The sequence below is a fragment of the Triticum dicoccoides genome, chromosome 3B (genome assembly GCF_002162155.2).
Source record: "Triticum dicoccoides isolate Atlit2015 ecotype Zavitan chromosome 3B, WEW_v2.0, whole genome shotgun sequence".
In the NCBI taxonomy this organism is placed as follows: Eukaryota; Viridiplantae; Streptophyta; class Magnoliopsida; order Poales; family Poaceae; genus Triticum; species Triticum dicoccoides.
In genome coordinates, this window is record NC_041385.1 from 228,301,157 (window position 1) to 228,322,714 (window position 21,558).

General features: G+C 45.6%; 1 protein-coding gene across 1 annotated transcript; it reads right to left on the reverse strand.

The window, feature by feature from the left end:
- Nucleotides 1-1,871: 1,871 nt before the first annotated feature.
- Nucleotides 1,872-20,059, reverse strand: LOC119275646 (ERI1 exoribonuclease 2-like). The gene is made up of 2 exons (XM_037556540.1): nt 20,012-20,059; nt 1,872-3,163 (listed from the first exon to the last, which is right to left on the reverse strand). The coding sequence occupies exon 2, from the start codon at nt 3,078-3,080 to the stop codon at nt 2,082-2,084; it is 999 nt and encodes a 332-aa protein (XP_037412437.1). The 5' UTR covers nt 3,081-3,163; nt 20,012-20,059; the 3' UTR covers nt 1,872-2,081.
- Nucleotides 20,060-21,558: the final 1,499 nt, after the last annotated feature.

A 21,558-nucleotide genomic window follows, 5' to 3' on the forward strand; every position in this document is an offset into this window, starting at 1 on the left:
TCTGTTTTTTCCAACTGATTGTGACCGGTGTGAATGTATTAAATGCTAAAAGATACATGCGCTAGCGGACAAAAATTACACACATGCATGTCTATTTTAGGCCGGCCGCTCGCGCATGTATGGCTGGCCGCTCCATCGCGCTAGTGGGCAGCCGGCCGCCCACTAGACGCTCCCATGGATTTATTACTCAATCAACTTGATTTACTTACAAACAAAGAGGACAAGCAAGACTCCTGTATATATCTGGAAAAAAAACAAGGAGTTTGGTATGATTGCTGGCAGGCTGGAGCAAGCTGTGCAGCATGTCCGTCAAAATGAGGTCAATTTGAGTGAGTTACTTGACAGATTTAGAATGGTACAGACTCTCTAAAGGAGAAGGAGAAATAAAATCAATATTTACGTAACGTCACTGAAGAAAAGAAGAAAACATTCACATCAACCATTTATAAGGAAAAAGAGTTCAAAGAACGCATGACAAGTCTTGTTGAGCGAATCTTCATTGCAAGACCATCATCGACTCTCCGTTATGCCCGTGTTGTCATAACGCGCCAGAGGACAGAGCTCACCTTTTCTTCACATGCCCGGCAGCCGCAACTATTTGGGGCGCTATTGGAATGTTGCCCTCCTTCTCCCCCCTTGCGGATCTTTTGTCTTTCCCATGTCCAAATGGACTCCCTCAGTCGGTTTCGCCCTTTATGTTACTACTTTTCCTTTGGAAAATATGGGATGCTCGCAACGCAAAAACCTTCAAAAACTTGTCGCTCTCTCCTGACGATGTCATTAGGGCTATTATTTCAGACCTCACCCTATGGTCTCACCGCCTTAAAAAGGCAGATCAGAAAATCCACGCCAGATTGTGGCGGGATTTTCTAACCTCTCGTCTGTCTTGAACTTATTTTTGATAGAAATATATTCAGGCGGGGAGTCTTTCCCCAGAGATAGTTTCAAAAAAAAAAGTCTTATTGAATCTATGAGAGAGCTTGAGAATCTTGTTACAGATCAAGAAAGTATCATTTCACAGTGAATCTAGGTGCTTGTATTTGCATTGCATTCAGTACTGCGGGTACCTGCTTATTTTTTCTGAAAACTAGATTATTCGATGATAATTAGTTTGATCTTAACCAATCTCGCCATCTTGCGATAACTTTTGTAGGTGGTTGATATAGCCCCTGCTGTAGAATCAAGGGGTAGGTGGTGCAGAGGTGCTCCATCCCCTCTGTAGGCAGTAGTTTCGGATAGCGCAGAGTAGCTTGATCCCCTCTATAGGCAGTATATTTTGGTAGTCTTTGAGCACCTTGTAACTGACCCATCCAAACCATGGTTAGTTCTTCCTTGTGTTTAGGTTGTGCCACTTGCTGGTCTGCAAAGGTGAGACTTGATTGACCGGCAACAACGGTTGTGGAGTGCTTGTGACCATATTTAATTCCGTTTATGTAAAGAGTTTGACGAGGAAATGATCTGAATTTGGTGTTGTCTCAGAAATCTACGACTCACTGTTTTTCTTTATCTTGATATACAAGGTGGCATATATGATCTGAGTTCTCTAACACTGCCCATTCGTCTTTCTTTTTGTTGAACATATTCATTTATCTTTCATCAGCTATTAACAAAATTTTAATTGCAAGTTAATCCATACTGAAGAAATTTACTGACAAGGAACATAACTAAAACAAATCTTCTGATGATATTAAACCTGGGGCTTCAATATCAAATACAATGAGGCATTTGTGTTTTAAGAAATGATTTGAGTTAGCTCTCATCTCAGAAATCCACGGTTGGCTGTTTTTTTCCTTTCATTCTTGATATAAATAAGGTTGCCTATATGATCGAGATTTGCGTTCGATGCTGAAGAAATTAGCGGAGAAGGGACATAACTAAAAAGAATTTCTATTGATAATAATACTAATTCAGACACCAATTACATCAAGAGTAGCCCCATTGGCCACGTTTGGTTCCAGAGACCATATTCACACCTAGACTGGCTAGAACCAGCCGAGCTAAGCTCTGATTCTGATGGCTAGCACGATTTACACTAACAGCTGAGCTACACTGATTCTAGTGCCCTGCCATGGGTGGTTCATTCAGTTGGTCCAGACGAAGTAGGGGCACACGGGTCCCATGGCCGGCGTCCAGTTGCCACACCCGAAGAAGCACTTGCCCTGCATCGGCCCTGGCACGGACACCACGCCTCCTCTGGTCGGTACCCTGCAGTAGCAGAAGCACGTCGCAGAGGAGCCGCCGCAGGGGCTTATCATGTGTGGCTGCGGCGGCTGCTGCTTCTGCTGGATCAGCGGCGGCGCCAGCGCCGATGAGCCACCGAAAGGGCTTGTGCGAAGCTGCGGCGACTGCTGCTTCTGCTGGATCATCGGCAGCGGCGCCAGCGCAGATGAGCCACCGCAAGAGCTTGTGAGAAGGTGCGGGGGCTGCTCCTTCTGCTGGATCGGCAGCGGCGGCGCCAGCGAACCGGTGATGGTCATCTTGACCCCCCGCCGCATCAGCTCAACAAGAAGCCGCGCCGTGTTGCGCGCGTCGTCCAGGCCGCAGTGCAGGCGGCCCTCCCAGTCCAGTCCCGCTGCCCTGACCGCCTCCTGAAGGGTGACCCGCCCTCCGCCGCCGAGCGCCGCCTGGAAGGGGACCCTCAGGTTGATCCAGCGATCGAAGTAGGAGGGCTTCTCGATCCCCTTGAAGCGGCACTCGGACTCGAGCATGATGCGGCAATCCCAATCTCCCCAGGTCACAACGGCCAAGCTGCCTCCCCCCGCCGTCGCCGCCTTCAGCCAAGAGTCGTGCATACAGAGCGCCTCGCCGAGATCCACGCCGCCGTCGACGTCCTCCTGCCGGATGCCGGTGAGTTCCCTGCAAAATTGGGTCAGCACAAGGTGATGTTTTGGACGAACGTACCTGCGAAACGCGGACTCGATGCGGCCGGTGGCGCCGTCGACGAGCACGGCGGGGAACTCAATGATTTCCTGCGGAAAGATCCGCGCGTCTTTCACGCACGTCGCCTCGAAGTCCACCACCACGAAGAAGTCGAAATCTTGCACCTGCCCCTGCCCGCGCGCCGCCATGATCGCTGCCATGTTCGACGAGGTGCGCGCAAACTCCGAGAATCGAGATCGGGGAAACTAGGGCGGGGAAGATCGGGGGAAGAGGGAATCGAGAACTAGGGCAGCGATACTTGTCGGATTGGCGCGCTTTTTTTTCTTACGTGGTTGGCGCTATTTTTTTTTGCGGGGGCGCTATTTCTAATCCAATCGACAAATCAAAGGACGTGAGAGCAACTCCGGGCATAACGCACCGACCAAAACGGCCGCGCTTCCGTTTGTCGTTCGCCTGCCGATTCATTTCCGGCTTTTTTTGTGTGCTGACATGTGTGCTGACCGCTGGCGAATGCGTCAACATACTGTGTGGTGATATGTTTTGAAGCCGGTATTGTATGCCGGCGCTGGCATGATGCCGGCATGAGACATGGCTGGCCGCATGATCTATGGCCGCGGGCCTTTTTTAAAAATTCAGTGCGGACATGAAATGGATCGGGGCGTTGAGCGCACTGCCGACCCAAATCTAAAATAGGACGGATGCCAAGCGGGCGGGCGACCCAAACAGACAAAAAGGACAAATGTGTCGTCTATTTGGGTCGGCCTGTTTGAGTTGCTCTGATTAGCGGGAAAAGGACCAATGGATGTGCTAGAAGACTCGTTTGACTCTTCTCCACTTTCACGTGTTCATGTTTAGTTGGTTTTGTTGGAATGTCCAAAAAAGTTGGTTTTGTTGGAGTTTCTTTTTGATGTATCTCACTACTGGGTTACTTCTACTCTACTCTAGAGCCTGAGAGCATCTACAGCCGAACACCCCAACCACGCGTTAAATGTCTGGGCGAACGACCCGGTCATTAACCAGTCAAAAATGACCTACTCGGGCGTCTCAAACTGCCCTTAAATCATCAAGTTGTTCGGAGCCCTCATATTGAGCCCAAATGTAGGACCGATATGGGAGACCCACGCGCGTCCGCCACGTCAGCCCGGTCCACCCGACCCCTCTCCGTCCCCAATAAACCCACCAATCCGAAAACCCTAACTCAGTTCACTCCGCTCTCACTCTGTCTCTTCTTCTCGCCTTACTCCGATTTTGATCCACTCAAATGACTCTAACGACCATGTCGAGTGCCGACAGCCGCTCCGACTCCGACCTCGATGTCAAGGAGCTGGCCCTCCGCATTGCCCTCGAGAGGTCCAACGTGGACACTGGGGGCAGTTTTGGATCTGCCACCTCGCATCTTCCCCACCAGCGCAGCGCGGATGCCAGAGTTGGCCCCTTCAACCCACATGCAGCTCCGCGAGGGTTGCACAGTCCGCGCCACTCCCACGCTGTCACCTGCCCCTGCTTGTGCCCTACCCATAGGCCCGGACGCGCACGCCGGAATTCGAGGCATGCGCCGCTTGCCGTGAGTGGCAGCAGGCAAGGGAGAGGGATGCGGCAGAGCAATCGGTGCGCCACAACCACATGTTGTCGTCGAAGCCCGATGAGGACGGGCGTTTCCTCGCTTGGGTCTCCTGTCGGTCTCTTACAACGGCGGAGGCGGACGCTCGGGACTATGCCGGAAGAACGCCAAGGCGCTCCGGCTTGCCATTGAGCAGTAGGAGCGCGAGGTGACAGTGGCGGCTCGGCTCGCGAAGCTCAAGCGGTAACAGGAGAGGGGCTGTCCGGCGGCTCAAAGTGCTCATCGTCCTCTTCGACTCCTCCTCCGATGACAGCGACGACTACGGCGCCTCATCTGAACACTCGGATGATCCTCCACCAGCCGCCGACGCCTATAACTGCGCCGTCGACCAAAAGAGGAAAGGGTCAACGAGGAAGTGGTGAAGATCCACCTTCCGCGCTTTAATTTTAAGTTTTTAGATGTAGTTTAAACTTGTCCGTCGTTTATGTGCATTATGTGAATTTTGGCAATCTTTTGAAGATCTGTTGGTGATCTTTTGGTGAACGGATTGTGCATTTCTATGTACGATCGTACGTCTGTTGGATGGATCCCGATGCACGGTGGATGAGGATATGAGAGAGTTGGCAGCCTCTTTCTATGAACGGCTGTGTACTTTTGATGGGTTGGTTGGTGCTAACGTACTGTTACAAAATATTGTACCTTTGGTTACGGCGGATATGAATCAAAGGCTGACGGCAGCCTTTTCCGATGATGAGATTGAGCGAGCCTTATTCCAAATGGGGCCGACGAAGGCACCTGGCCCAGATGGACTCCCGGCTCTTTTCTACCAAAGACACTGGTCATTGGTTAAAGATGATGTGTGCAAGGCGGTGAAGGAGTTTCTCAACGGTGCATCCACGCCGGAGGGCTTTAATGACACAGTTATAGTTATGATTCCGAAAATCAACTCACCGGAGTGGCTTTTAGTTCAGACCGATTAGCTTATGTAACGTGCTCTATAAAATAGCCACAAAGGTGTTGGCAAACAGGCTAAAAGGTTTACTCCCTCTGTTGATATCAGAAGAACAAAGTGCCTTTGTCCCGGGAAGGTTGATTACGGATAATGTTTTTGTGGCATACGAGTGCGTGCACGCCATTCTAAACAGGAAGAGGAAGAAGCCATTGTGTGCGGTTAAACTCGACATGATGAAGGCATATGATAGGGTCGAATGGATTTTTCTCGAGCAGGTTTTGAACCGAGTGGGTTTTGATGCTCAATGGATTGCTATGATTATGCGATGTGTGACATCGGCGAGGTTCTCAGTGAGGCTTAATGGTGGCTTATCCAGGGGTTTTGTGCCCTCTCGTGGTTTGAGACAAGGTGACCCGTTATCCCCCTATTTGTTCTTGTTTTGTGTGGAGGGGTTCTCGGCGCTACTAAAGAGAGCACAAGAGGAGAAGAGAATCAAAGGAGTGTCATTTGGGAGCACTAGCCCCAATGTTACACACTTACTGTTTGCCAATGATAGCATTGTCTTCCTTGAGGGATCTTTGGATAATTTGATGGAGTTGAAGGAAATTCTGAGGCAGTATGAGGAGGCTTCGGGCCAGCGCATTAACTTACAGAAATTTGCTACCTTTTTGGGAAGGGCACTCACGATGACATGAAAGGCCAACTGCAGAACACACTCGGTATACACAATGAAGCCCTTGGCGAGCGATACCTGGGTCTGCCTACACTAGTAGGAAGATCAAAGGATGGCACGTTTAAATATGTCACAGAGTGTTCAAAGGGAAAGGTTAATGGTTTAAAGGGCCAGGGGCTCTTCAAGGCCGCGCGGGAAGTTCTAGTTAAGTCTATACTCCAAGCTACACCAACTTACACTATGAGTTGTTTCCACCTCGCAAAGAAAATGTGCCAGAACCTGACTTCAATCTCGTCAAAATTATGGCGGGGGGCGACAAATGGTGATAGGAAGGTGCATTGGATCTCGTGGGAGAAGATGTGCGAGACAAAGAGGGATGGTGGGCTTGGCTTTCGGGATCCAGAGGCTTTCAACCAAGCTCTCTTGGCCAAACAGGCATGGAGGATCTTACAATGTCCAACGTCGTTGTGTGCACGAGTTCTAAAGGCAAGGTACTTCCCGGATACCACGATCATGTCAGCAACATGCCCCTCGGGTGGGTCCTTTACCTTTCGAAGTATTCTTTATGGCTGCGATCTATTGAGAGAAGGACTTGTTTGGCGGGTCGGCGATGGTTCTAGCATCAACATACATCACGATAACTGGATCCAGGGAAGCTGGAGTATGAGGCCACTTGGGGTTGTATACTTGCAGGGAGTGACAAAGGTGGCAGACCTGATGGTAGCGGCTGGAGATGCGTGGAACACTGCTAGACTCGATGAGATGTTCTCGCCGGATGATGCGCAAGACATAAAACAGATAGCTATTGGGGGACCAGTGATGCAGGATGTTTTGGCTTGGAATTTTACAAAGAATGGCACCTTCACGGTGCGGTCATCCTATCACTTGAAGATGACACTGAATAAGCTGAAAACCGGATGGCCGGAATTAGCTAGTTCGGTTAACAAGCATAATGGGTATTTGGGTCTTTGGGATACCAATGCTCCGGGCAAGGCGAAAATCCACATGTGGAGAGTGATTAGAAATGGCTTGGCCGTGGGGGCGGAGCTGCTATGAAGGAAGATCAAGCCTGGAGTATTTTGTGTAGTATGCGGACGAGAGGAAACTATTTTGCATCTATTTTAGACTTTCCAACACTCGGTCCAGTTCTGGAACCAGCTGAGCTCAGAAAAGGGAGTAACGGTGGCTGCCCCACCGAGTTTCACATGCTCTCAGAGCGAGCTGGCTAATTGGTTGCTTGGGTGGTTTGCAGAGGCTCACGAGGACGAGCGACAAGCAATGATCCATGCGGTCTACGCTTTATGGCTGGCACAAAATGAAATTAAGGAAGGCAAGAGGATCGATGAACCACATGCAATAATAGAGAGGGTATGTGATTTCATGCAGGAATGGAGGGAAGCTCACAACAAGACGGGGTTGGAGCCCAAAGTCCCGATCATGCAACGCTGGTCAGCGCCGGAGGAGGGTTGGATCAAGGCCAACACAGACGGTGCTATGTCAAAGTTTGGAGGCAAGAGTGGAGGAGGGGTTGTACTGCGGGATCATAACGGTGCCTTCCTAGCCGGTGCAAGCCACTTCTTTCCTCATGTGGTTGATGCAAAGGCCGCAGAGATCAAAGCGTGCAAGCGAGCTCTATTGCTAGCAGCGGAAAGGAACGTGCAAAGAATCCAACTAGAACTGGACAGCCAGGCTCTAGTACAGATGATCAACACTCCAGAGAGGACTTTGGCGGCGACAGGCTCATGGGTGGAGGAGATCAAGACTTTGCTTCGCTCTTTTGATGCATTCAGTGTTTCGTGGGTGAGGCGTTTTGCAAATATTGCCGCGCATAAGTTAGCAAAGATAGGTGTAGGAGAAGAACTTTGTAAGGTCTGGCTTGGATCACCACCGGGTTGTATTTTGGAGGTGATCGCAGGTGAGATTCCAGACTCTTTTTAATTTGAATAAAAGCGCCGACATTAACCCTAAAAAAACAAATCAAAGGATGTGAGAGCAACTCCCGGCGTAACGCACCGACCAAAACGGCCGCGCGTCCGTTTATCGTTCGCCTGCCGACCCATTCCCGGCTTTTTTTGTGTGCTGGCATGTGTGCTGACCGCTGGCGAGTGCGCCAGCATACTGTGTGGTGATATGTTTTGAAGCCGGTATTGTATGCCGGCGCTGGCCTGGCCGCGGTAAATGTGCCTGGCACGGCACGACCTGCGACGGCACGACTAATAGTCGCGTCGTGCCGTACCGGCCCATGGCGGGAGGTCGCAGCCCAGGCATGACCCATCTACTAATAGGGGCGGCCCACCGGCACGCCAGACCTGCTAGTTCGTTTGCTATTTGACTCATCGGGCGTTTTTAACCTATTTCTACCTGTTGGGTGATGTCTACTACACAACCTTCTTCTTGTAGACGTTGTTGGGCCTACAAGTGCACAGGTTTGTAGGACAGTAGCAAATTTCCCTCAAGGGGATGACCTAAGGTTTATCAATCCGTGGGAGGCGTATGATGAAGATGGTCTCTCTCAAACAACCCTGCAACCAAAAAACAAAGAGTCTCTTGTGTCCCCAACACACCCAATACAATGGTAAATTGTATAGGTGCACTAGTTCGGCGAAGAGATGAAGATACAAGTGCAAAATAGATAGCAGATATAGGTTTTTGTAATCTGAAATAATAAAAACAGCAAGGTAACTAATGATAAAAGTGAGCGTAAACGGTATTGCAATGATAGGAAACAAGGCCTAGGGTTCATACTTTTAGTAGCGCAAGTTCTCTCAACAATAATAACATAGACAGATCATATAACAATCCCTCAACATGCAACAAAGAGTCACTCCAAAGACACTAATAGCGGAGAACAAACGTAGAGATTATGGTAGGGTACGAAACCACCTCAAAGTTATTCTTTCGGATCAATCTATAAAAGAGTTCGTACTAGAATAACACCTTAAGACACAAATCAACCAAAACCCTAATGTCACCTAGATACTCCATTGTCACCTCGAGTATCCGTGGGCATGATTATACGATATGCATCACACAATCTCAGATTCATCCAACCAACACAAAGGTACTTCAAAGAGTGCCACAAAGTTTCTACCGGAGAGTCAAGAACGTGTGCCAACCCATATGCATAGGTTAATGGGCGGAACCCGCAAGTTGGTCACCAAAACATACATCAAGTAGCACATGATATCCCATTGTCACCACAGATAAACACGGCAAGACATACATCAAGTGTTCTCATAAAAGACTCAATCCAATAAGATAACTTCAAGAAGGAAACTCAATTCATCACTAGAGAGTAGAGGGGGGAGAAACATCATAAGATACAACTATAATAGCAAAGCTCGAGATACATCAAGATCGTGCCATAGAGGGAACACGAGAGAGAGAGAGAGAGAGAGATCAAACACATAGCTACTGGTACATACCCTCAGCCCCGAGGGTGAACTACTCCCTCCTCATCATGGAGAGCGCCGGGATGATGAAGATGGCCACCGGTGATGGATTCCCCCTCCGGCAGGGTGCCGAAACGGGCTCCCGAGAGGTTTTTGGTGGCTACAGAGGCTTGCGGCGGCGGAACTCCCGATCTATCTTGATTTGTGATGGTTTTAGGGTACGTAGGTATATATAGGCGAAAGAAGGCGGTCGGGAGGTGCTCGAGGGGCCCACGAGACAAGGGGGTGCGCCCTATAGGGGGGGGCCCTCCTATATCGTGGAGTCCTCGAGGATCTTCTGACTTGATCTCCAAGTCTCCAAGATCATATTCTTCCCAAAAATAACGCTGCCGAAGGTTTCATTCCGTTTGGACTCCGTTTGATATTCCTTTTCCTCAAAATACTGAAACAGGCAATAAAACAGCAATATGGGCCGGGCCTCCGGTTAGTAGGTTAGTCCCAAAAGTAATATAAAAGTGTATAATAAAGCCCATAATCACTCAAAACACATAGTAATATAGCATGAATGCTTCATAAATTATAGATACGTTGGAGACGTATCAGCATCCCCAAGCGTAATTCCTACTCGTCCTCGAGTAGGTAAATGATAAAGAAAGAATTTATGAAGTGTGAATGCTAGAAGGTGCACAAGTTTGATCAATGATAATTTCAATCACCTTTTCTAGCATGATAATATGTCATAACAGTAGTTCATCTCATAAAACTTCTCACGATAAAGTAACAAGCAATTCACATGTCAAAGCATAGACCATAAACTTTCTTGAAAACTAGCAAACTTCCTTCTCAGTCATTCAAACAATTGCAATCCATCTTATTTTCAGGAATATCAAACTCCACATACTCAACTGTCATATAGTCTTCTACAATTGCTAACACTCACGCAATACTAATGGTTATGAAGTTTTAATCAGACACAGAGAAAGATTGGGGCTTATAATGTTGCCTCCAAACGTATTCACCTTTGGGTGATGTCAACAATAATAGTTCATGCTAACTTACATCCAATTGGATATATATATATCGGGATCACCCCAACACAAAGTGCTTGCGAAAGGAAAAAAATGAAAAAGGGAAAGGTGAAGATCACCTTGACTCTTGCATAAAGTAAAATATAGGCCCTTCGCAGAGGGAAGCAGAGGTTGTCATGCGCTTTTAGGGTTGGATACACAAAATCTTAATGCGAAAGAACGTCACTTTATATTGCCCCTTGTATATGGACCTTTATTATGCAGTCCATCGCTTTTATTGCTTCCATAACAAGTTCCTACAAAGTTTATTTTCTCCGCACTAATAAGTCATGCATATTTAGGGAGCAATTTTTATTGCTTGCACCGATGACAACTTACTTGAAGGATCTTACTCAATCCATAGGTAGGTATGGTGGACTCTCATGGCAAAACTGGGTTTAAGGATATTTGGAAGCACAAGTAGTATCTCTACTTGGTGCAAGGAATTTTGGCTAGCATGAGGGGTAAAGGCAAGCTCAACATGTTTGAATGATCCATGACAATATACTTTAACTGAGATGTCGGAAAACATAACCCATTACGTTGTGTTCCTTGTCCAACATCAACTCTTTAGCATGTCATACTTAATGAGTGCTCCCAACTATAAAAGATGTCTACAATAGTATATTTATATGTGAAATCTCTCTTCCTTCAATATTCTTTCATGAATTGTTCAAATGACCAATACAATGCTTGCTAACCTTCAATAAATTTACAACCTCTACTTCTTAGATGTGAAGTCATTACTCCCCATGGGATAAGAAAATGAGACATATATAAATTCAGATTTATGACAATCAACTCATTCAACCATTTACTCAAAAGATATAAGTGAAGCACACGAGTAAATGACAAACTACTCCAAAAAGATATAATTGAAGATCAATGAGTAGCTAAACAATTATGTAGCTAATGTGAAGACTCTCTCTCATTAAAGAATTTCAGGTCTTGGTATCTTATTCAAATAGCAAGCAAAACAAAACAAAATGACATTGCAAGGATAACACAACTCATGTGAAGAAGCAAAACTTAAGCTCAACCGATACTAACGGATAGTTGTTGAAGAAGAAAGGTGGGATGCCTAACGGGGCATCCCCAAGCTTAGATGCTTGAGACTTCTTGAAATATTATCTTGGGGTGCCTTGGGCATCCCCAAGCTTGAACTTTTATGTCTCCTTAATTCCTCTCATATCATGGTTTCTCTTCTTTTTATCAACAACTTCATTCACAACAAACTCAACAAGAACTCGTGAGATAGGTTAGTATAAATCAATGCAAAACCTTATCATCTTCATTAAACATAGCATCCCCAAGCTTGGGACAAACATTAATTTCAGCAAATATATTCTCAAATATTTCATCCTCATCAAACATAGCTTCCCCAAGCTTGGGCCCTTTCATATCATAAGCATAATCACACTCATCATTAAAAATATGGATAGCACCAATAGTAAAGCAATTTTCATCATCACAATGAGTGGTAGGAGCAACATCATTTGGGAGGGATACCTTTTTACCTTTGTTGCTCCTTCTTTTCTTTTTCTTCTTCATATTATGTATGGGTTCAACCTTCCTCTTTGAGCTCCTTATTGATGAGATTGGTTGAATAGAAAGCTCCTCCTCGTTACTTGATTCATCATGAGAAATAATAGGAGGATATGGGGAAGTCTCTTCCCTTCCATTAGTATTCCAATCATCTTCTATTTGCTTTCTTTTCTTTAGGTAATTGGCAATATAAGGATTTTCAATGCAATTCTCCGCACAAAACAAATAAATCTTTTCTAGATCAATATCAAGGAATTTCTTATGGGCAGATTCTGGAAGGTCCTTAAGTAAACGTTTCAACTCTTCATAACCCAAAAGCAAACTAAGTTCATTGTAATGAGCAAGGGAGATCAAATATCACAATTTTTGGACACGGTTCGATCATGAAACAATTTGCATAGGAGATGTAAATGACCACGTTCATTGCAAAGTTCACAAGTACGGCAAAGGAATTTTAAATTTTCAGCACTCACACCTAGCCTTTCATGCAACCATTTAGTTTCTAAATGCTTATGCCTCTTGCAATATATATCTTCTCTATTTGGTGTTTTCATGCAAACATGCACTCCACAAAAGTTGACATGCTCATAAGATATATTTTCATCATGCCTAGAGCAACCATCATTAGTACTAAGGATATTCAATGAGTTCATACTAACAACATTGCAATTATGCTCATCATTCAAAGATTTAGTATCAAACATTCTATAGATTTCGTCTTCTAGCACTTGAGCACAATTCTCCTTTTCATCATACTCACGAAAGATATTAAAAAGACGAAGCGTACGAGACAAACTTAACTCCATTTTTTTGTAGTGTTCTTTTATAAACTAAACTAGTGATAAAACAAGAAACGAAAGATTCGATTGCAAGATCTAAAGATATACCTTCAAGCACTCACCTCCCCGACAACGGCGCCAGAAAAGAGCTTGATGTCTACTACACAACCTTCTTCTTGTAGACGTTGTTGGGCCTGCAAGTGCACAGGTTTGTAGGACAGTAGCAAAATTCCCTCAAGTGGATGACCTAAGGTTTATCAATCCGTGGGAGGCGTAGGATGAAGATGGTCTCTCTCAAACAACCCTGCAACCAAATAACAAAGAGTCTCTTGTGTCCCCAACACACCCAATACAATGGTAAATTGTATAGGTGCACTAGTTCGGCGAAGAGATGAAGATACAAGTGCAAAATAGATAGTAGATATAGGTTTTTGTAATCTGAAATAATGAAAACAGCAAGGTAACTAATGATAAAAGTGAGCGTTAACGGCATTGCAATGATAGGAAACAAGGCCTAGGGTTCATACTTTCACTAGCGCAAGTTCTCTCAACAATAATAACATAGATAGATCATATAACAATCCCTCAACATGCAACAAAGAGTCACTCCAAAGCCACTAATAGCGGAGAACAAACGTCGAGATTATGGTAGGGTACGAAACCACCTCAAAGTTATTCTTTCGGATCAATCTATAAAAGAGTTCGTACTAGAACAACACCTTAAGACACAAATCAACCAAAACCCTAATGTCACCTAGATACTCCATTGTCACCTCGAGTATCCGTGGGCATGATTATATGATATGCATCACACAATCTCAGATTCATACAACCAACACAAAGGTACTTCAAAGAGTGCCCCAAAGTTTCTACCGGAGAGTCAAGAACGTGTGCCAACCCATATGCATAGGTTCATGGGCGGAACCCGCAAGTTGGTCACCAAAACATACATCAAGTAGCACATGATATCCCATTGTCACCACAGATAAACACGGTAAGACATACATCAAGTGTTCTCATAAAAGACTCAATCCGATAAGATAACTTCAAGAGGGAAACTCAATTCATCACAAGAGAGTAGAGGGGGGAGAAACATCATAAGATCCAACTATAATAGCAAAGCTCGGGATACATCTAGATCATGCCATAGAGGGAACATGAGAGAGAACACGAGAGAGAGAGAGAGAGAGAGAGAGAGATCAAACACATAGCTACGGGTACATACCCTCAGCCCCGAGGGTGAACTACTCCCTCCTTATCATGGAGAGCGCCGGGATGATGAAGATGGCCACCGGTGATGGATTCCCCCTCCAGCAGGGTGCCGGAACGGGCTCCCGAGAGGTTTTTGGTGGCTACAGAGGCTTGCGGCAACGGAACTCCCGATCTATCTTGATTTCTGATGGTTTTAGGGTACGTAGGTATATATAGGCAAAAAAGGTGGTCGGGAGGTGCTCGAGGGGCCCACGAGACAGGGGGCGCGCCCTACAGGGGGGCGCGCCCTCCTATCTCGTGGAGTCCTCGAGGATCTTCTGACTTGATCTCCAAGTCTCTAGGATCATATTCTTCCCAAAAATAACGCTGCCGAAGGTTTCATTCCATTTGGACTCCGTTTGATATTCCTTTTCCTCGAAATACTGAAACAGGCAATAAAACAGCAATATGGGTTGGGCCTCCGGTTAGTAGGTTAGTCCCAAAAGTAATATAAAAGTGTAATAAAGCCCATAATCACTCAAAACACATAGTAATATAGCATGAATGCTTCATAAATTATAGATACGTTGGAGATGTATCATTGGGCCATATAGAGATGTATAGAAAAATAAATAAACCGTGATCGGGTCGTGCCGTGCCGGCCCGCGTGCTCAGGCTAGCAGCCCAAGCACGGACCAGGGCATGCCACGTGTCGGGTCTGGCCCGTTTAGCCCGTGCCATGCCTGGCCCATGTCGGGCCGTGCCGGCATGCTCACGGGTCGGCCTGGTTAGCCCGCCCATTTGGCCAGCTATAGTGTATCCTGCTACTTCTACTCTAGAGTCTTAAAGCATCTTCAACAGATGACGTAAAACTTAGTGAAGCAAAAACAGTTATAGGCTAGAAGAGAAGGTGTTTGGGCATTGTGGCTGCTAAAAAATATTAGGTGCTACTGGCCCGTAGGTGATACCGTGATACATGCTTTTGGAGCCATTGGATCTTAGATCCAACGACATCTGAGAAACTGTTGTATCTACGCGCAATTTTGAGACTCTTGGATCCTTTTTTTGTAAAATGTTCAAGACCTCCGAGGAGTCATCAGATCTGAAGATCCAACCGCTGAGGAGTCTATATCACAGTATCACATAAAGAGCCAGTAGCGCATGATATTTTCCCCATGGCTGGTGCTTTTTCATATGCCCAAAAACTGGAGCCAAAAATTCGAAAAGCAATTGAACATGAAATCCAATGTTTGAGTGGTCTGGAGCTCCGAATGGGGCAGCGATTCGGCAGTGCTCTGGTCGGTAGATTGGACGACGCCCGACCGCTAAAAAAGCTCGACGACCGGCGATGCTGCAGCGCGACCATCTCCAGGGGGACTATTCGAATTTGTGGTGGCGTTTCGAGCTTCCGCAACAGTTTTCTTGGTCGACGGGTACGAGCACAGAGTGGTAACGTGGCTAGGGGCGGTCGCATGATTGGCGATGAAAAGTATGTTTCCCCGTGGTGGTTCAGTTCCCGGCGCGACAATGGTAGAAGGCGTCTAAACATTAGGGATAGTTACATTTGATTGTTATAACATGACCCTAGTTAGCCTGGCTGGAGCCGGCGAGGGACATTTGGTTTGAGCTGTCACTTGGTCAATTTGGGTCATGCATTAAAGATCCAACGACCCACGTGTATTTTTCTGAAATAACAACATATATTTGATTAAACAAATACTTTCTCTGTCCCATAATATAAGAGCGTTTTTGACACTTACACTGGTACAACGAGGTGCTATACAAACTGTTTTTAACCCCTTTCCGCAATGGTATTTGGAATCGTCGTCAAGTGAGTGTGGGCGATAGGGGGGTCCTTCCCACATGACCCAGAAACCGTCGGGGATATGCCCTCCTGGCACACACGCTCGGCAAAATGAGGTCGTGTGCGACTGGTGAGCGATCAAATACGGTTATACATACAATAGTGCTAAAAAATACAATTATACAGGCGAAATCATTTCCGGTCGTAAGTACATCCCAGACAGTCAGTCACCGCTAAACGTTTCCGTTCGTATATACATCCCACATAGTCGCTCCAAGGAAAACGTTTCCGTTAGCAAGTACATCACATACGATATTAACAATTTTATCGTTTGCGTTATTGAATGCATCACTATAGGACCGAAAGTATGTCTAGAGGGGGGACTACTTGACCAAATAAAAATCTAGCATTTTTCCAATTTTCAGTCTTGGAAGATTTTAGCAACTTAGTACAAGTCAAGCAATCAACCTACACATGCAATTCTAAGAATATAACAGCGGAATGTAAATCATTGCATATGAAGGTAAAGGGGAGGAGTTTGGAGGGAGCAAACGCAATGTAGACACGGAGATTTTTGGTGTGGTTCTGATAAGTGGTGCTATCGTACATCCACGTTGATGGAGACTTCAACCCACGAAGGGTAACGGTTGCGCGAGTCCACGGAGGGCTCCACCCACGAAGGGTCCATGAAGAAGCAACCTTGTCTATCCCACCATGGCCATCGCCCATGAAGGACTTGCCTCACTTAGGTAGATCTTCACGAAGTAGGCGATCACCTTGCCTGTACAACCTCCTTGGTTCAACTCCACAATCTTGACGGAGGCTCCCAAGTGACACCTAACCAATCTAGGAGACACCACTCTCCAAAAGGTAATAGATGGTGTGTTGATGATGAACTCCTTGCTCTTGTGCTTCAAATGATAGTCTCCCCAACACTCAACTCTCTCTCACCGATTTGGATATGGTGGAAAGATGATTTGAATGGAAAGCAACTTGGGGAAGGCTAGAGATCAAGATTCTTGTGGTTGGATTGGAATGTCTTGGTCTCAACACATGAGTACGTGGTTCTCTCTCAGAAAATGAATGTTGGAAGTGTAGGCACGTTCTGATAGCTCTCTCCACGAATGGAGGAAGGGTGGAGGGGTATATATAGCCTCCACACAAAATCTAACCGTTACACACAATTTACCAAACTCGATGGGACCGAATAGAGAAACTCGGCCAGACCAATTCAGTTCAAAATGTGAACGTTAGGCTTTTCGGTAGGACCGACATGATCAACTCGGTGGGACTGATGTGCTAGGGTTAGGGCATAACTTGATCTCAATGAGACGGATCACATGAACTCGGTGAGACCGATTTCAGTAATAGGCAAACAGAGAGTTGACCAGGCAAACTCGGTGGGACAGATCGCTCATTTCGGTGAGACTGAAACGTTACAAAAAGGAAACAGGGAGTTTGCATTGCGAACTTGGTGGGACCGATCGCTCATCTTGGTTTGAATGAAATGTTACGAAGGGAAACAGAGTGTTTGCAATCCCATCTCGGTGAGACCGAGATCCCTATCGGTGAGACCGAATTGATTAGGGTTTCTGGCTATGGCTATGTCAAATGAACTCGGTGGCGCCGGATAGATCAAATCAGTGGGTCCGAGTTTGACTTTAGGTTTAGGACATATGTGGAAATGAGAAAGTGGTTGAGGGATTTTGGAGCATATCACTAAGCATTTTGAGCAAGCAAGCCATTAAGCAACACCTCATCCCCTTTTAATAGTATTGGCTTTTCCTATGGACTCAATGTGATCTTGGATCACTAAAATGAAAATGTAGAGTCTTGAGCTTTTGCCAATATGTGTCCTTAGCATTTTGAGGGGTCCACATCTCTAGTCCATGCCATGCCAGTCATTGAACTTTCTGAAATGATCATCTTGAAAGAGTATTAGTTCAATGAGCTATATTTTGTTAAGAATTACCAAAACCACCCAGGGATTAAGTTGCACTTTCAATCTCCCCCTCTTTGGTAATTGATGACAACATATAGATCAAAGCTTCGACAAATGATGATAAGAATGAAATACATCATTGCTTTGAAAAGTATGTGATAAGCAAGAGCTCCCCCTAAATTTGTGCATTATTTAAAAATTTGCTTTGGAATGCAAATGCACAATCGATTAGGAACATGGGTTACTCTTCCATGTCACATACATCTTGGTGGAGCGCTCAAAATGATAGTAAATGAAATATACACTCATCACCAAGACAAAGTGAATGATCATACATGAGAAAAGGATAAAATCATCATTCAAGCACAAACATTAAAGTATGATATGATCAAACACATGACCATAGAAGTATCTCACACACATAACCATAAAGTATCATCCAGGCAAGCAAACAAACAAGTAGCAAGAAAGCAAAAAGAAGAAGGTTCTCTCTCGTTCTCGAAGCCTATGATCTATACACTTTCTCCCCCTTTGGCAACAAGTTACCAAAAAGCTTGAAAATGCATAGTGCTATGCGGCACTCTAAGCTTGATCTTCGGGAGGAGGCATGGAGAGGAGTCCTGCAACAAATGCATCTGAAGAGGTTAAAGGAGCTGGTGGAGTTGCAACTAGAGGGGTAACTGAGGTTGTGGCTGCAGGGGCTGAAGTTGTAGCTCTTGTATCTGCCACTGGCACTGCTCCAGACCTCTGCCTTCTGGGCACCCTTTGATATGCATCTATAGTGGTATTTTCACTCTTATCCTCAAGCTCTTCTTGGATCTTCTCCACAGAAGTATGAATCTCTGTCACCTTGACATCCAAGTCAGGAAGTTTAGTCTCAAAAATCCTCTCAAGACTTTCTTGATTCCGAGTCAGGGTGGCCAATCCTTTCTCAATCCTCAAGGTGGCTTCAATAAGATAGCCATTTGGTCTTACTTTGACTTGAGAAAAACTTGTGAAGCTTCTTCAGCACTTGGTATTTTGGCTGCCTTCTCTGCTTTTGCCTTCTCTCTCTTCTCCTAAGCCTCTACTGAAGTGGGATCTGTAGCATCCATGACAACTGTGTTGTCCTCAAAGTCTGGCCTCAGGGGAAGGTGCTCTTTGTCTAGTAGATATATGCCTTTGCCCGTCTTGGAGTTTATGAGCATCTGGATGTGTGGAGCATACCCACATGATCTCTTCTGATCAGCGGCTGTCCTCTTGATTGTCTCTATAATCAATGTCATTACCTTGAACTTTTCTGGCACATCAAACATATGCAGCAAGTTGATGGAATGCACTCTTATCATCATGTGATCTCCAGACTTGTGCAACAATGTGTGCCTAAGGATGGTGTTGATTGTGGGCAGACCTGACAGGAGATAATAGACAGAACCAAACTGGTGATGTTCCAAAGCTGCATCTGGAATTTCTCTGTACATATGTGCCATGGAGTTGTGTCCGTTCCTTGGCTTGGCATACACATCTGTATCATCCTCGTGCTCTTCAGGGGCATTGATTAGCTTGGCCCACTCAGCAACAGTTGACTGATACCTTGTACCTTTAGACATCCATACTTTTTTCCATATGGGTAGAAGTGAGTTGTTGAATAGAATTGCATGATAAGCTCATCATTCCACTTGGTTAATTTCTGACCCACAAAGGCATCAACTCCATTCATCCTGAAGCTTTCATGAACTCCAGGGAAGTGGTCTTCATTGTCATCAATATATGACCAATCAACCCATTTCATGTCACTGAATATGGGCTTCTTATCCAGGAGCACAGTCTCATAGAAGTCTTGATGTTCCTTTGTGTGGAAACTGTAGTCTACAACAGTCCTCCTTCTTGCAGCATAGGGATCTGGCTGTCTCCAAAGTCTGAGACCTGCATCCTTCCTGATCGTCGTGTTTTCAGCCACTAGGTGTGTATCATCATGATCTGGGATCTTGGGCTTCAACTTTTTGAGCACTTGGGCTTCCTCTTCTTCTTCCATTTCAAGCACTAGGGCCTTGTTCTTCTCAGCAGCTGGTATGTTCCTGGATTGTGTATCATCATGATCTGGGATCTTCCTGATCTTCATGTTTTCAGCTACTAGGTGTATCATCATGATCTGGATCTTCTCAGCAAACTCCGAGAGTCGAGATTGGGGAAACTAGGGATCGAAAACTAGGGCGGCGAAGATCGGGGAAAGAGGGAATCGAGAACTAGGGCAGCGAAGGTCGGGGAAAGTTGGGATCGAGATCTGATCTGTTTTCTCCTCACGCTTGGGGCAGGCACAGTTGGCGCTCTTTTTTTAATACGTGGTTGGCGCTATTTATTTTTTTGAAATCTATTAGCACTTTATTGCATAACTGAAAAGGTTACATCCTTCATTACATGCGGTAATAAAAAACCTGGAGGCTCATCCTCGCAGGAGAACTCTAACTGCATATCATACGCATGTCTAGCTATAAAGTGTGCAAAAGTATTTGATTCCCTAGGACAGTACAATAACTTCACGGTTGGTATTTCATGGGCCACTTGAAAACAGTCAGCTAATAATGCTGAGTACGGTGCTCTAATTTCCTTCTCACCATTACATGCTTCTATAATTTCTAGTCAGTCTGATTCCATAGTCACTCTTGAGCAGTTTTTCTCACAGGCCTGCAACAAGCCACGCTGTAGTGCTAGCACTTCTGCTGAAGCAGCATCCTGAGCATGAGCGAAGAGCTCTGTAGCCCCCGCTATTGCCTGTCCTCGAGAGTCTCTGATAATAGCAGCGATCGCTCCCGAGCCATCTTCAAAAAAAGAAGCATATGTGTTTACCTTGTACGATCCTGGTGTCGGTTTCACCCATCGCTCGAAAAAAGTAATATTTTCCGGAATCCGACCAGTATGATTTGATGCAATTGCATGAATTGAGAATCTTGAATCGATGGGATTCTTCACAGTAGCACCCTTCTTTGCTTCCCTACGTTCCCACCAAATATACCATGCACCAACCGCAACTACTTCTTGGAGACCCAGGTGACCCAGTATTGGTGATCTCTGAACTGGCCACCTTAGAATCTCCTCCAAAACAACTGAACCAGACCGATACACAAGGAGAGCTTTCTCTATTTCATCCATAATGCCAAGTGCCTTCCACACTTTCCTCGCCCTAATACATGTGAATAATAGATGCCGGATGTCCTCGGCCCCCTCTCGACAGATAGGGCATTGTGGAGATACCTTTATGTGTCTGTGAGCAAGAACTCCCATCCCTGGGATCACGCCACGTAGTGCTTGCCACATATACATTTTGATCTTACTTGGTACTTTCAGCTTCCATATAGTTTACCACACTGGGTTCACCGATAAAGGGCCTTTGGTGCTTGATGACCCACAAGTGTAGGGGATCTATCATAGTCCTTTCGATAAGTAAGAGTGTCCAACCCAACGAGGAGCAGAAGGAAATGATAAGCGGTTTTCAGTAAGGTTTTCTCTGCAAGCACTGAAATTGTAGGAAATAGATAGTTTTGTGATAAGATAAATAGTAATGAGTAACAAGTAAATAAAGTGCAGCAAGGTGGCCCAATCCTTTATGTAGCAAAGGATAAGCCTGGACAATTTCTAATAATGAGGAAGGAGCTCCCGAGGACACATGGGAATTATCGTCAAGCTAGTTTTCATCACATTCATATGATTCACGTTCGGTACTTTGATAATTTGATATGTGGGTGGACCGGTGCTTGGGTACTGCCCTTACTTGGACAAGCATCCCACTTATGAT